The 16,572-nt window shown below is 37.5% G+C and overlaps 2 protein-coding genes across 2 annotated transcripts in view; both read right to left on the reverse strand.

Moving 5' to 3' along the window:
• Positions 1-248: 248 nt before the first annotated feature.
• On the reverse strand, positions 249-4,325 carry LOC141434433 (uncharacterized). The gene is made up of 2 exons (XM_074096853.1): positions 4,272-4,325; positions 249-2,532 (listed from the first exon to the last, which is right to left on the reverse strand). The coding sequence occupies exons 1-2, from the start codon at positions 4,323-4,325 to the stop codon at positions 346-348; spliced, it is 2,241 nt and encodes a 746-aa protein (XP_073952954.1). The 3' UTR covers positions 249-345.
• Positions 2,680-16,572, reverse strand: part of cysu (peroxidase homolog) — a 52,938-nt gene continuing 39,045 nt past the window's right edge. The window contains exons 5-14 of the mRNA XM_074096394.1: positions 15,057-15,248; positions 13,759-13,955; positions 13,104-13,277; positions 7,809-7,887; positions 7,104-7,249; positions 6,511-6,752; positions 6,217-6,349; positions 5,665-6,127; positions 5,434-5,580; positions 2,680-4,989 (exon numbers count right to left, since the gene is read on the reverse strand). Coding sequence (XP_073952495.1) covers positions 4,851-4,989; positions 5,434-5,580; positions 5,665-6,127; positions 6,217-6,349; positions 6,511-6,752; positions 7,104-7,249; positions 7,809-7,887; positions 13,104-13,277; positions 13,759-13,955; positions 15,057-15,248 — 1,912 coding nt within the window. The 3' untranslated portion in view covers positions 2,680-4,850. The remainder of the gene's footprint in view (positions 4,990-5,433; positions 5,581-5,664; positions 6,128-6,216; positions 6,350-6,510; positions 6,753-7,103; positions 7,250-7,808; positions 7,888-13,103; positions 13,278-13,758; positions 13,956-15,056; positions 15,249-16,572) is intronic.

Consider the following 16,572-nt stretch of genomic DNA (forward strand, 5'->3'; position numbering starts at 1 on the left):
AGATTTGACGCCGGAAACGAGCGTCGAGCGACTGCATGTGGCCGCGCCTTTAGGATAGACACAGAACGACAAGACGAAACTAAGGGTTTCGTATTTGAAATTTTGACAACGGAACCCTAAGAAGCAGATACGGAATTCCGTATCCAATTCACTATACAATTATCACTACAATTTTACAGTGGACTGAAAATAAATTATCATGAAAGTAAAGTTTTAAATTCTTTAATTAATCTTGGTGCTTTTAATAATTCTAATTCTAATGACTACAAACAGCAATAATTTTACTTACAAAATATATTTAACTTACACACGAGGCTTTGGTTTATAGATAAAAGATTATTACACTTATAGGTTTTCACCGTATTCCAGGGTCCACATGTAACCAGCTTTTGGATCCCCACTTTTCTCAGCGTCTTTTTCAATATTTTTAGACTTTTTAAGTATTTGATGGATGGTTTCACTTAGCTGGGGATTGGATGGCCTGAATACTTCGTTCCGCAGGGCCTCTGACCTCTTTTCGAATGAGCCCCGCCGTCCAAACCTTTCACGTACAAATTTCTCGTATAAATCCTCGTGGTCATCGTCGTCCTCTTCACTGTTTTTCTTCTGTTTCTTTTTATAGTTCTGTTTTCGTTTAGGTGCATCATAGTTGTAATAACCTCGGTCGTCATCGTACTGAGAAACATGTTTCAACGGATTTTCATCACTGTGTTCGTCGCTGTAGTGGTAGAATCTTTCTTTGTCGTTTTGTTTATTTTTAACTTTTCTATCACTAGAATAAGGGTTTTCGTAAGCGTATGATAAAATGTCCTCAGGTAATTTAATTTCTGGCAGTTTTATATTAACATCATCAAATTTCAAATGCAGATTCTCGTCATAACGATGTTCCTTCGGCAATAAAGTCTCTAATGTTCCTTCAGCTGGAGCTTCGTTATTGCTCTTCGTGTTTTCTTTTTGTTGATCGTGATCGGTGCTACCGGTTACCGGTTTCTTATCGTGTTTATAGTTCAATGGGATACGCTCGAATTGTTGCTTAACATTACCATCTGTTGGTTCTTCATTCTTTGCAATGATTTTTTCATTGGTTTCCCCGCTCTTATCGTCTTCGCTTTCCTTCACGCCTAATAGAGTTTCAAGGCTTTTGTCTTCTGAATTCAAATCAGCCTTCTCAGGTTGATTAGTTTCTTCACTTTCATCACTAAATTCATTACTATTACTGCTTTCTGTGTTTATTTCGACTACAGGTTTAATTTCTCCGTTATTTTTTTTCTCTATATAATCAGAACGTGGATTTTTGTCGTTGGTTTCACTCTTATTAACTTGTTCATCTAGGGGTTCATTATCCTCATTATCATGTGTATCTTTAGCGGGCTCTACTTCACCTTTATCATTGACCTGAATTCTTTCGTAACTGAAATCACTTAAATCAACATCACGAATGCTTTTCGGAACATCTTTATCGGATTCATCGAAATTGAGTTGTTTAATATTATCTCGCGGTTTTTCATTATCTTCACTGGAGTCATCACGACTTTTTTGAGGATGGTAGTCTGTTTTTATTTCAACTTCCTTGGGATCATTGTTAAAGTATTTTTGTCGAGGTGCTGATTCCCGATCGTTTGAATCATTTTCATCTTCACCGCTTTCGATGTTTCTACCACGAGATTCAATATATTTTGACTTATCATCTTTTTCGTCACTCCTCTCCCCACTTTCTTGGCTTTCTTGGCTGTTGTAATTTTTGGGTGGTGATTTCAGATCTTCATTTTCATGAGTTTCATGAATATTGTCAGGCCGATGTTCGTACGAATCATTTGTTCTTTCCTTGCTATCATCATCATCTCTTTCACTAGCTTCATTACTTCTTTCGTCTATTTCTGGTTTTGTTCTTTTACCTATCTTTTCATCCCTCTCTTTGCTTTCGCTGCTGTTTTCTTCAACAATTATTGGTTTATCTAACCTGTCATGGTTTTCTGCATTTTTGTTATTATTTAACTCTTTTATTATTTCTCTCATTGGTTCATGTAATGTTTCAATATTAAAATCAGCCAAATCAGAATTTTTAATGTGACTATTACGTTCTAATAAAGGTAACGCTATTTCTCTATCTCTAGTTGAATGTTTTGTTTCATAGTTTACTATTTCAGGAGCACTATTGCTTTTTATATTATCTGCTTGAAGGTCTACAGATCGTCGTCTTCTTTTAAGACTATTTCTTATGTGTCCACTGATTTTCTGGGGTATAACTTCATTATTTTTGGCGAATACGTATTGCATAACCGAATCTTTATCTTTAATTTCATTAATTTCCGTTATATTTTCATTTGTTTCAGAGCAGTTTTGAGCTTCTTCATTTAGAGTTTTATTATTTTCGACACAGTCGATAGTTGTTGCATTTAAATTGAGTGTCGTACTTTTATCGTCTTTATTATCGGTGTCTTGTGGTTCTGGTGTAACTACGTCAGCTTCTTTAACCGTAGTGTTACTTGTAGAATTATTATCTTCTTGCGGGGAAATAAATGCTTCAGTTATCTGTAAACATTAAAAACCGTATAAATGATTGGTAACAAAGAGATGCAAGTTTAAATTAAAATAACAAATAATATAATTTTATAGTCTATTGAGTATACTTACAGGTTGAACAATAACAAATTTTAAGGTCAGTAAAACAAATTGAAGTTCATTGACATTTTCAAATTTTATTACTTTTATTTACAAAATAATACATTATCTGCATGCATTCGTTTACACCAATTACATCGCTACTATTTCTAATAAATAAGAAATAACAAATTCTAAAAAACTACGAATTACTGTGCTAGTGTGCGATACAGACTATTTTACGTGGTAGGTACTTGTGAATTTAATTTTGGTCTAACAACTCTACCTTTTCTCACAGGTTGGTAAAATTTTGGTGCAATATTATGCTCAATTCGACGCTGTCCAAAAATGATAGAAATAAACGCGTCAAATAAGTCATTTGCACTCTTAAGTATGCGTAATGAGCAATGCGTAAGAGTAGGATAAAACCGGGCTTCTTAACCACTGCATTTTCAAATGGACTGTATCGATTAGAAGCGAAGAGCCAACGTTGGCGATTTTTTTTTATCTATAGCGAAATCAAATCGTGTTTTTTCTTAAAGTGAAGCTTACCAACACGTGAGGAAGACGGTTTCATTAAATATATGTCAAGCAGGCAAGAATTCTACTAATACTTATAATACCTTAAAAACTATCTAAAGTTATCTACTTATATGGTAAGAGGTGATACATGCTAACTCAAGATAGTGCAAAAATCACAGAAAGTAATTTGACTTAGGAAAATGGAAAATGCATAAATATATATTTATAAAACATAACATAATAATAGAGAAGGTCTGTACCATATGTTTGGAGATACTATAGTATCAACCTCTACAACATTATACAAATAGTGCCAATATTATATTAATTACATGTGTCATACCGGCGAATTTTTATTTAAATACGAGTTTAACACGAGTTGTTAGGGTTAAGACATATATCACGATGTATTTAAAATAGCAGCGAACCACAGTCATGACATGAAATGAAAACTGACTTAGTACTCAATTTACTCTCTGACAAAGTTGATCAACCCCGATGAATCATTTCACATTTCTACACAATTCAAACTCTACAGTAAATATATGACAAGTGCTATATTTTAGCTATAAAAATATGGCAAACAAGCATTTGGCTTTACGCCATTTCTTAATTAATTTTGTACAAGTACTAATCTACGTATAAATAAATTCATTTCAGAATGAGCATTCGTAGAATATCAAAGTACCTGATGGTCGGAAAAAGCCTTCGTTAGTGTGTGGTAGCAAAGTCTTTCACACAATGTTACAATATGTTACAATGACATCTGTATACTATTAACGAATTTAACTTTATCGAACCATAAGGGGATTCTGTTGTCAAGTGAAATAATGGTCATTTTTCGACATAAAAAAATATTTGTACCAGTTTTAGAATCCTTCCTTATTGTTTTTATTTAAATTACCATAAACATCCACCCCTTACTCACAAAAGTTAACAGACCAGACTGTGATATATTTTTCTAGCAAAGTTAGAGATATAATCAAGCTAACTACTGTTATAATACGAGTATGTTAACTTTATGAATAAGGAGGTTACAAATAACCAAACAGGTACCAAAATTTGATTAACATAAACGAATGTTATGTATTTTGGCAGTACACTGCTCAAGAACATGAAATTGTATAGTTACGCGTCAGGTTCTTTACAAATCTCTTAGGGCCGACGTTAGCTGGCGCGGGTGCACGGAACGTGCTGTTCATACTATTTTTCAAAAGGCGTCCCGTCCACCCGCTCCGTGCAAACCGCGTCAGCTAGCGTAGGCCCTTAGGAATCAGACTCGTTTTGTTTTGACTAAATATTGCAAACTTGATTGTAGGCATCTACTTAATTACAGACTGGTGTGATGACTATTTCAATTTGAACATTTAATTCATCTTGGCAACTTAGTAATGTAATTGTAATATGACTGTTAAATTATACGTACCAAGTGTACCTAATCTAGGTATCGTTAAATCAAATTTGGTAACATACGAAGAAATCAAAAGCAAGAAGGTATAATTAAGATATTAAGTATTGTTTTCTTAAGTTTTCGCTTTTACAAAAATAATCAACAACAAAAGTTTTGACGCCATCGCTATAGTGGTTTAACGACCAAGCGAAGATATAATATAAGCATAAGCTGCCTAAAATACCTAGTTCAAGTCTGATTGCAAGTCAACTTGTTGCCAATACGAGTTAAATGCCCAGTTCTATTCTAATTAATAATACTTAGTGCGGTGTGGTGCCTACTTCTTGCCCAGGAAGCGATCGAACGAGAAGCTACTCACAAACTGCTTGGCAGCGCCCGCGAAGGGCGCCGGCTCCGCCCACTTCGTGAAGTCCATTGACGGGATGATGCCACTTCTGCATGGCACTCGGGGATTTCTGAAACAATATATATTTTTTAATCAGCCCAAAACTTAATACCTATAAATTTAGATTTTTGTAGTGTTCCAAAATGGTTACTCAAAAGTGCTTAATTGAATTAGGTACCTACCTAATAGCGGGAAGCAGCAGGGTTTAATGCTCGTTTTAAGACAGAGAAATAACAGGGCCTGGTGAAACAAGCCCCAAGGATTAAGTAAAGAATTTGTTAAAAAAAAGGACCTGTTTCACCACTCTCTGATATTTCTTGCTAATTATGTTATGTTATGCCGTTTCTGTACATTTTATTCGAATAAAAAGAGACGGCATCATATACTGTCTGTTGGCACATAATATTAGAAGGGTGAAACAGACCCTTAGAATTATTATGTTTACTAAAGAATTATTTGCCGATCCCACAGGATTACTTAAACAAGGGTAGTTCAGTTGTTCAGCTAAACTTACAGTTCGTGATCCGGCAAGACCATAGGGTAGAGCTGAACTGTGTCAATGATGTCCGTGTTGTCACAGATGACTCGAGCTAACCGCGCTTTTCTGATCTCCGCGAGCTGTTCTGGCGTGAATGATGATGGCTGGTTCGGCAACTCAAACCTATAGGAGCAAGAAACAGTCAAATAAACAGTAATTAGAGGCTATATATAAATACTTCCATAGTTTAAAGAACGAATAACTTACCAAAATCTGTCACCTCGCCTGGAGTATGAGAATTGGGTAGCGATTACACAAGCGAAAGTAGGTCCCAACATCGAACCTGGCAGCGGCCTTTCTGACACTCCTCCGGACCACAGATCCACATCCACTGGGTGCTCAAAAATAGATTCATATTTGCGCACAGTGCTATTAGGCATAGATCCAAACAGATCCTGGAAACTATCGGCTCCGGAGAGTCCACAGAACTTTCTGAACTCCATATATCCGGGAATACCGAATTCACGGCCTCTTTGCATGTTGAAGGATACCAAGTCCATTCCGAAGCGAGCGCCGACCTTTTTGAAGAGGTGGTTTGTGACTTCCTGGGTGATAGAGTCGTCCATAGCCTGGGCTACTTGGTTCATCAGTCCCATTACGTATTCATCGAGGACGCCAGCTCTGTACAGATCGTATGGTCTACGGATCAAATCGGACAGTCTCTTGGAAGCTGTAAACGATTGTAAATGTATTAAATAATAAAATGTATAAATCGACATCATGAAATTGTAATTATTGGGTAATGCACAGTTTGCTTACCAATGAATTTGTGAGCCTTTGACCATCTTTCTACAGCAGTGGGCAGCAATGAATGTCCAAATCGATACGCGGCGGATGCGAACGCGTCGATCACGTCAGGGTTTACGGTATTGTCATATCCTTCCCAGTAGCCCTAAAGAAAAGAAGTTGAAATACTTTACATTAAAATTGATCCGCATTTTTTTATTACAAAAATGGTGACTAGACTAACCTACTCGTAGCAGACCAGCTGAAGTTTTCCGCATTGCACGGTTATATGTTCCAGACAGTTGGATATTTGATTTTTATACTCACTTCTTTCTCAAGAACCAATCCGAATTTTTCCATGACATCTTTACCGAGGAGTATAGGCAAGAACTCATTGTAAGTGATGTGCTGAATCTCAGCGATGTTGATGCGGCGCGCCTCTTGGTAGAGGGTCTCGTCGTCCCAGTGAGGGTTGACTTCCGCCAGGGCCTTGGCCACGCGGTTGTGTTCACGAGCCATAAGGGTGTGCATCACGGTTAAAACTAACTGCTCGTTCACTCGGATTTCACCTGAGGAATGAAGGGTGATGCTGAATTGATTTCAGGAATGCTGGTTTTAGTTAGCAGTGGCAGAGTTTGCAAAGGACAGATCACCGCTGAACCGCCATTAAGTACGATGAGCAAATTGAATGACGTACATGTGGAACCTTTTCACAATCAATTTCACACTGATTTCTTTGTCAGACGTGTGAAATGTCAACATGAGATTTGCAGCGAATAAGTTCCACCCTGTTTCAATTCAGTTTTAATGGACTTCTGGAAAAAAGTGGAATCTCTCAATTTTTAACCCTGTTTTTTTTCCTGTTTTAATTTTACAAAGCTCTTTATTTTTTTGCAATCATATTTACTTAAGTCACTTACCAGCTTCGAAGCAGTACATGTTCTTGTTCGGCCTTGTGCAGCCCTCATCTGGGATATCCAGTTTCAGCGGCAACAAGTCCTTCAATCCGTATTCTTTGAAGACGGGGTTCATGCGCAAAAGACCACCATAGCCGGTACGTAGCTTTCTGTTTTTAAACAATATTGGATCAAGTTTATGTCTACTTGGGTTTTAGACTGATGTGTAACATGTGTTTACATCGTAGGTATTTAATGCATTTTCGAGCAGATGCAGCGATGCGTTTTAGTATAAGAAGGTGACAATTAAGCAGAAGCAATAGACGCATCTTTGTGTTTTTCGGGATTCATGTGCGAAATTACATTTGAAATTAACTCCAACGATTAGGTTTTCTCGCCTTTCTATATTACTTTCATCATCATCATCAGCCCGAAGACGTCCACTGCTGGACAAAGGCTTCCCCCTTAGAACGACACAATGAATGACAACTCGCCACCTGCATCCACCGGTTTCCCGCTACTCTCACGATGTCGTCAGTCCACCTGGTGGGAGGCCTGCCAACGCTGCGACTTCCGGTTCGTGGTCGCCACTCGAGGACTTTTCTCCCCCAACGGTTATCTGTTCTTCGAGCGATGTCGCCTGCCCATTGCCACTTCAATGGGCAGGCTTTTATATTACTTTAGGTATTATCAAACAGAGGCAGTGGCGAATTCTTAAATGATACCTACCTTGCGAATTTCTCAGTTACACCATAGACAGTATTTCCATCAATAGCGCCTGTCAGGGTGTTGAAAGGTACTCTCGAACCTGAGAACAAAAAAATTACGATCAGTGATGGTCAGCAACAACGGCACTAAAAGTCTGCTAATTATTTATCATGGTTTTAGTCGACATCAGAAATACATAATCGGTCTCCCCTAAAACCGTTAGGCACAGAATATATAAAAGTACTAACGTACGTGCGTTAGGGTTTGGTCACATCACCCCCACACGGCGCCGCCGCCGTATCGTAGGTAAAACAACAGGGCGGTTATGATGCCGAGCACTTGACACGCCCTATTTATACCTAGTTTGTATCTAGTGGCGCGCCGTAATGGCAACGTGCCGCACTCAGCAAGGACTACTACTACTACGAAACTCGAAGTTCGTGTCGTGCTGTCCCTTTCGCTCTCGTATTAAATAGTATAAGTGTCAGAGGGACCGCACGACACGAACTTCGAGTTTCGTAGTAGCCCTTCAGGTGTCGTGCCGTTTCACGTTACGACGCTGCGCCAGTGTGCAGTGGCCAGCCAGACCCTTTAGATAGTTCATAATTTTCAGGCACCATGGCATCTTTGTTTGATATCTCTGATGTTGAATGTGCAAATGTAATTAATAATTGTATAAATATATCCCCGTGTCTCGGAAATGGCTCAAAAAGTGTTATTAAATGTTTTTATTTACAAACAAAATGTTTTTCGGATCGCTAGACGGGAATCCAACCCGCACCTTTTTCTTTAGATTTACGCACCAGAAGTGTCCACTCAACACTATTGGAAAATCAGGTCAACCAACCAAAAATCTTAATCCCTTGCTGTATTACTTTGTTTTTAGATTTCGTTGAGCACACGTTTAAGTTTTAATTTTTAATCATGTTCACGAGAGCTTTAGTTTCTTACACTGTGGCTTTAGTAAGTAATATTAATTCTGTACCTATAGTGTTTAAGGCAATTTGCGTTCAACAAGCGCTAATTTGAACTGCCTACTGATTATATCGCTCGAAGGGCTACTTCTAACGTTGTTAATTACATTTATGACTCATTCAAATTTGTTTGCTCCACTTATAAAATCCAGTCCAAGTTTTTTGCATATTATCTTAACAGGTGGCAATGTCTTAGCTGACATTCCATGTCACTTAATTTGCAAATAGGCAAATCCGCCAACAAAGTATCCTGCTATAATACCTTGTTAAGTTTTCTGCAGTCATTTAATGTAAGTAGGTATGTACCTTAAATACCAACTGAGATAACATAAGTGCGGTGGTAAATTGCCTAAATTAGGTTTATCACGTAAAATTGCCGATATTATCCTTTAATTCATGAATTAGTAATTCAAGTGGCCAATTCAATTAGTTTAAATACCGTAAAACGGGGTGGATAGAAATAATTCTGAACTTTAGGTCACTTTTTCATTGAGATGGAAGCACATGAGAGCAGTAGAATTGAATGAAATTTCCGAGTCCCATCTTCTTTTATACTATCAAATGGTTTTAAACCTTATATAGATGATGTTAGATTGGTGGTAGATTTTTTTTGACATTCATAAGTGCTTGTTATAGCCTAAATTGAATAAAGATATTTTGACTTTGACTTTATATTTTCCTTAAACAAAGCAAAAATTGCCAAAATGTGTGTCGTTTCTCGTCACCCGGAAGATGGGGTGACTTGTAACGCCTAATGGGGTGAAAAGCAACAAATGTCAGGGTTGTCAAAACTTTAAAATAGGTAGGTAATGATGATGATGATGACTATTATCATTATCATTTATGTAAGTACTACAGATATATTACGAGTATAATAAGCAGTCTCACCGTCACGACCTATCATAACTGATTTACTTGCAACATATGGTATGAATTTATATTGTTGTTTTGTATCTACGCATTATTATATTAATGACTATCATATCAGGGATCCTTTCGTCTGGCATAATTTTATAAGTCATAATGTAATGTTTGTCATAATTATGGTTAGTCATTTTTTTCCCGCTGAAACCATAAATTTTTCATACATTTTTAAATGGTCATCCTGTATAGGTTAGGTTAGGTTTATTTTATAACAATTCTGAAAAATATATGGTTTCAGAGAAAAAAAGAGTTATGTCAAACATTACATCATGACTAACAATTTTCGACCAGTCGATATAGACCCATCATATGATCTAAATGTAGGTATAAGAAAGTCCGGATCTAATGTTTGGCTGGCTGAATAATAAACGCCCAGCCCAAAATTAATAATAACTAATTATCTATAATTTTAAAACAGAAAAAATACATTTATATTTATATAACGGTCGGACTACAAACACCTATGAGTGAACACTTTATAATATGCGCTGCACGACTTACCGCGAGTACGTTATGGAATTCAAAGAAAGTTGATTAATTGTCTCATTTTTAAAATAAACTGGGCCAAAGAATGGGCTAATGATATTTGCATAACAGTTTCCTCTCAGACAAATAGGAATTAGGCTGCCGCTGGAAAATGATAAGTATCAAGTGATACAAAGAGAGAGGTCGGTGTTACACCGAAGATGTTTACTGATGTGCAAATGACACGTTTGGAATCAGTTATGTAATTAGGGAACTATCACTCGCATGTACCTTTCTTAAGCGCTTCTTCACTACAATTTTATTGTTTCTTTTGGATTCGTCATGTCTGTCTGTCTGTCAGTCCGTATGTCACAGCCACTTTTTTCCGAAACTACAAGAACTAAAAAAATATATGATATCCACCATATACCATATACCATGCAAACTTCCACCGAAAATTGGTTTGAACGAGATTTAGTAAGTAGTTTTTTTTTAATACGTCATAAATCGTAAAGTAAAGGAAATTTTTATATTATGTTACTTGCTGCTACGGAACCCTTCACGGGCGTATCCGACTCGCACTTGGCCGCTTTTTATGTAATTAAGCAAGCGCAAGTACAAGAGAGTTCGGTTGTCATTTTAAGAAGCGAGTTTCGCGTATCAATGAGAATTTTGCAAAGCAACCGCGAACTGACCGAGTTTGGTTGCTCCATTCGAAGTGCAATTCTGATTTAAATTCATTGTCCAGGTACCGATTTTCGAAATCTCTTCACTCAAAAATATCATTCAAAAATGATAAAAACAAAACACTTCTCAAATTAAATTATCAACTAGTTGTAACTGTAATTTTCTACTAGGTAAGGTAAACGTCCGAGTGCTCGACACGCCAATGCCCAATAGACGACACCCTGCTGTCATCTCTATTGCTAATGACATAAGAGTCAAGATGCCAACTATTGGGTCAGTGACGAGCACTTTACCTTACTCTACTTGTATTTATTCAGCACCACTTATCACTACTTTCGAATTGCATTTTAGAGTGATGATTGTGATTTTGAAAATTGGTGGGTGAGACTGAGATACCTGAGAGTATAGGAAACCCCTTAAAATAAATAATATTAGGAGTATACTCATAAATCAAAATCCCCCATTGTGTACTAATATTATTAGTACTGAATTTTGCAGGTGGCGCACTTATGTAGCAGAAGGTACCACCTACATAATATTTCTATTTCTATATCATCATGCAAATAAAAAATAATATTGTTTATTCAGGTAACGTAACAAGTAAATCACGTAAAATTTGTAGCGTATTTCAATATTGAATCAACGTTAACCCTTGAAAATTGTAATTGATTGACTCTCATTACTATGACATGTAATTAAGTTATTTGGCGTAGGATGATGAATGTTGACACTATGGTCATGAAGTGGAAAACATAACTGACCTTTGCCGACCGGTCGAGTGAGTCTACTAAGTAGTCTGTTGAAATAGTCTAACTATTACAATATTACGACACTTGTAATTATTGATGGCGGTAATTGGCCTTAAGAATAAGCTCAATGTTCAAGGTGCTTTTGGTAGCTACATCTTGGAGTTTGGAATCTATAAATCATCAAATGATCATCGCCGTACGCAAGACCGGGTGTCTGCTGATTTGGGATCATTTCCTAACATGCGCATTTTTAGGGTTCCGGAGCCAAAATGTTAAAAACGGAACCCTTATAGTTTCGCCATGTCTGTCTGTCTGTCCGTCCGCGGCTTTGCTCAGGGACTATCAATGATAGAAAGCTGTAATTTTGCACAGATATATATGTAAACTATGCCGACAAAATGGTACAATAAAAAATTAAAAAATAATTTTTTTAGGGTACCTCCCATAGGCGTAAATTGGGGGTGATTTTTTTCTCATCCAACCCTATAGTGTGGGGTATCGTAAGGTATCGTTAAAACTATTAGGGGTTTGCTAAGACGATTTTTCGATTTAGTGATTTGTTTGCGAAATATTCGATTTTAAAGTGCAAATTTTCATAAAAATCGAGCGCCCCCCCTCTAAAATGTAAACCGGTGGGTGGAAAAAGTTGGAAAAATTCAGGATGGTAGTAAGTATATCAAACTTTCAAGGAAAACTATAACGGCTAAGTTTGCTTGAGAATTATTAGTAGTTTAAGAGTAAATAGCAGCCTAAGGTATAAAATATACCTAAACTTGGAAGATTCCGTATAAAATACGAAATCCTTAGAAAAATATTACTTATTTTTTTCGTAATGGCTACGGAACCCTATTTTGGGCGTATCCGACACGCTCTTGGCCAGTTTTATTTTTTCAGATGCCTAGCTCACGAATAAATGTTTTTTTTTTCAATACGGGTCTAGACGGGTCAATATAAAATGTTTGTCTGCTTGTTTGGTTATATTAATCATTCTGAATGCATTAATCTTTCAAGATTAATTATAACAATAAACAAGAAGAATTATAAATATATTTTTTTGTTTTTTTTTCAGTTTGAATTAGAGAATGATTATACCAAACGATTCTCAAAAGTTCTAATTATAAAATTGCATATTATATATTATTGGCATATTGGTCGAAAAGTTCTCGAGTGGAGGCCGCTGATAGGTAGGATATTGGCAGATATGTGTATTGATTTTTCATGTTATATAAATGATATAGGTTTTACTTTACATGTATAGTTCTCTATACTATTAAACACAAGAGGGGCTTTACTATGAAACACAACACTGTCATTTTAGAGGTTATGGGCCCATTATGACAGTTTATGTAGACGACTTCTTTATTTTCCCTAAAATAACTCTTTATTGTACATTACTCAAATTACAAATAAAAGTACCTACTTGAATCCATAATCTCTAGGTACCGTCACAGTCAGTGACACAATACCCACTACCTAGATGCTTCCGATCGTCTTACTCAAATGGGATAGGTACTTACCCAGACGGCAGCCAGGACGTGGTGAAGGGAAGCCCCTGACGAAGTCGATGCACTTGACGCCGAACAGGCGGTAGAAGTAGTCATCATCAGGGATGCGGATTTCGTTGCAGTAGGGGTGCTTGAGGTGCGGGGGTCGCTTGCAGCATTCTTCGGGGTCGTTGCGGTTGATGGGGTCTGGGTGGCAAGTACAAAAGTATTGTTAATAAGGTAGCTGTAAAAAGTTGTTTTAATGGTAAAGGTCCATGCATATATTACGTTAAAATAGTTCAAACTTTGACATTGGTAGTTGTAGTGATGGGATGGCTCGTGGCTAGAATCTTCGGAATCCCACGGCACCTACTAAATCTCGGCAAGAGGGAAACTACGGTGTAGTTTTAGTGGGTGGGTAGGTATGCTCCCCCCTCCTATTTTCGTGCGGAGAGAGGACGGGATAGAGAGTACCACATAACCAATTGGACCTTGCTGGATCCGGCGGTAATAGATTTGAGTTTCCTCTCCGTCATAAAAAAGATAAGAGTGATGGTTGTTGAAAAAATTTAATGAACTTAAAATGACTATGATTAAATCGACCAAATTCTAATCCGGAACAGATATATTGGAGTAAAAGTAGGCCTCAGATAGGTCGTGATAACAGTGATAATATCGTTAAACTCACCTAGTGGTGTGCCAGTGAGCGTGTAGTCATGATCCATAAACTGTCCCCAGGCGATGACCATGACGGTTCCGGCGTGGTCATGGAAACCATCATCAGGATGGACGGTGCGGGAAACGATACGAGATAACGGCAGGTCGCGGCCGGTGTGGGCGATACGAGGCGCGTTGATACCGTCGGCGAAGAGTGGGCCGATTAGTCTGGAGAATACAGGAGATTTTAGTTAAATATTTCGCGTTGCAGCTAACTGTTTAGTATTATTCATAAATGTGATGAGATACAAAGTTAAATGTTCATTACATACCTAATTACATTTGATGTCTCAGCGTCTTAAAAGGGTTTAAGATTCTGTTTTGTAGAGTATTGCTTTATATTGAGTATCACTTTACCCAGTTCTATTAAATAGTATCCAATTCCAAGGGGTTAAAAAGCCCATGGGATTCTTGATTATCAATGGAGCAGAGCTATCTCTAGAACGTTAGTTTCATCTGGTTGTAAACTTGACGAAGTAAAGTTATTCGTGGAAGTGAGACTACTCTTGAAAGTAAATTAATAAATCTTTATAAAGCTTAACTTTACCTCTGGGAGGGTGTATTGATAACTCCCCAGGTGTGCCTTTCAGGTTGCATGAAGGGGGGGGGGGTAGACTTCTCGAATCAGAATCCGAGACGTATGGACAGGCAGCCTCTCGTCCATCTCCTAACTTACCCCTGGAAGAGTGCGTTAGAAGCACCCTATGTGGGATGCCCTAGGTTATTGGAAAGCCCGTCGAGTCAGCGGAACTTGCCGGCGCGATATTCTGTGTGCAAGAATACCGGGTGTTCGAGACGTGTCGATAGGCAGCCCCATGCCCATTTCTTAACTTACCTCTGAAAGGGTGCATTGATAGCACCGCAGGTGGGATGCTCTATATACATCTCTTAACTTACCTCTGGAAGGGTGCATTGGTAGCACCCCAGGTGGGATACTCTATATACATCTCTTAACTTACCTCTGGAAGGGTGCATTGGTAGCACCCCAGGTGGGATACTCTATATACATCTCTTAACTTACCTCTGAAAGGGTGCATTGGTAGCACCCCAGGTGGGATGCTCTATATACATCTCTTAACTTACCTCTGGAAGGGTGCATTGGTAGCACCCCAGGTGGGATACTCTATATACATCTCTTAACTTACCTCTGAAAGGGTGCATTGGTAGCACCCCAGGTGGGATGCTCTATATACATCTCTTAACTTACCTCTGGAAGGGTGCATTGGTAGCACCCCAGGTGGGATGCTCTATATACATCTCTTAACTTACCTCTGGAAGGGTGCATTGGTGGCTCCCCAGGTGGGATGCTCTAGGTTGTTGCAGAGTCCGTCTAGCCGGCGGTATTTGCCAGCGCGGCACTCCACGTGCGAGAACACCGGCGGACAGACCTCACGGATCAGAGTTCGAGACGTGTCGATCAAAGGCAGCCCCTTCTCTATCTCTTCGTATGTTAAACCGTACCTTGAAAATAGAAAAAAAATGTATAATTTTGTTCCGTTCCCTTCCCACAGCAAAGAGGAAGTCAGGTCCTTCATATATTTTTGTTTACACGTAGGTACCGTCAGCAACAAAGATAAGAATACAGCCAAAGTGCTAAAAATATCTATACACGACCATAATGTTCAGGCAATAAAGTCGTGTATACATATTTTTGGCACTTTGGCTGTATTCATATCGTTGCTGACTGTACGAGAGTGCCCCCTGTTATTTACTTAGACGGATTTTTTTATCTGTAAAATGTATTGCAACTTTTTTTTGCGATCATTCCTGACTTAAGAATCACTTAATTCTACTCGATTTAATTCTTCAAAAATAATAAAATAAACACTTAGTAGGTCATTTATGCGCATTAATAACAGGAGAGGCGAAAAATTATAGTTCTTAAAAGAAATGCAAATGATAACATTTCTATTTATATTAGTTACTTATGTGGGTTTAAGCACATTCTTAAGGTAATATATAATAGTAATTAACAACCAAATAATTATAAGAACTATAATTTCTGTTTGTACTGAAATATATAAATATGATGAAATATGTATGACACTGGCTAAGTTAGTTAAGCAAAACTTTAGATAAATCGGAAATTTAGAAATACCTACATCAATGCCCTACATATTTGCTGGGAATTGCAAGACAGGATATTGAGAAATATATAAATCGTAATTTGTATCACAGTAAAATTAATAATAATTTAATGAGAAGGTTTAGAAGCATTCAGAAATGAGGAGGCTTTTAACTGATACAATTTACGACGTAGCATGCATCGCTATTCGCTAGCTAATCCATTCCAAGCGATACTTGAAATGCCAAGGTGCAAAATCACGTGAATTCGCAGTCCAGCAACTTAGAAAATAATTATAAATGTAACATTGAAGACTGCGATGCGTGAAAGTATTAAAAGGAATGCCTTATTCATTAAAACTCCACTTTACACTTTACCGATGTTAAAGATTACCGCTTCCTTTAATTACCGCATCTTTAAAGTAGATGTTGTAATATACTTCTTTTGAATGTTTTTTTGCGATTAATAAAGTCCGTTCTCTTCATTCCTTTTGTTTTGGTTAATAACCGTGCAAGGTAATCTTTAGTCAATGTTTGATCCTGATTAAAAAAGACACTAAACAAAAGGACTTAATTAATTTTATCATTTCATGTTCATCTATTTAGGTATATCAAGGCAAACGCCATTGATGTTATGGATCCGCGGTTAGTTTCGGTGTAATCTCGCGGTTAAACAGTAACCGATATCCCATAATGGTATTAAATTAAAATTCTATTCACG

The sequence above is a fragment of the Choristoneura fumiferana genome, chromosome 13 (assembly GCF_025370935.1).
Source record: "Choristoneura fumiferana chromosome 13, NRCan_CFum_1, whole genome shotgun sequence".
NCBI classification, from domain to species: Eukaryota; Metazoa; Arthropoda; class Insecta; order Lepidoptera; family Tortricidae; genus Choristoneura; species Choristoneura fumiferana.

Coding starts and splice junctions, on each gene's coding strand:
- LOC141434433 (XM_074096853.1), bottom strand. CDS start 4,325: ATGAACAGCACGTTCCGTGCACCCGCGCCAGCTAACGTCGGCCCTAAG. Junction 2,533..4,271: donor ACGTCGGCCCTAAGAGATTT/GTAAAGAACCTG, acceptor TAATGTTTACAG/ATAACTGAAGCATTTATTTC.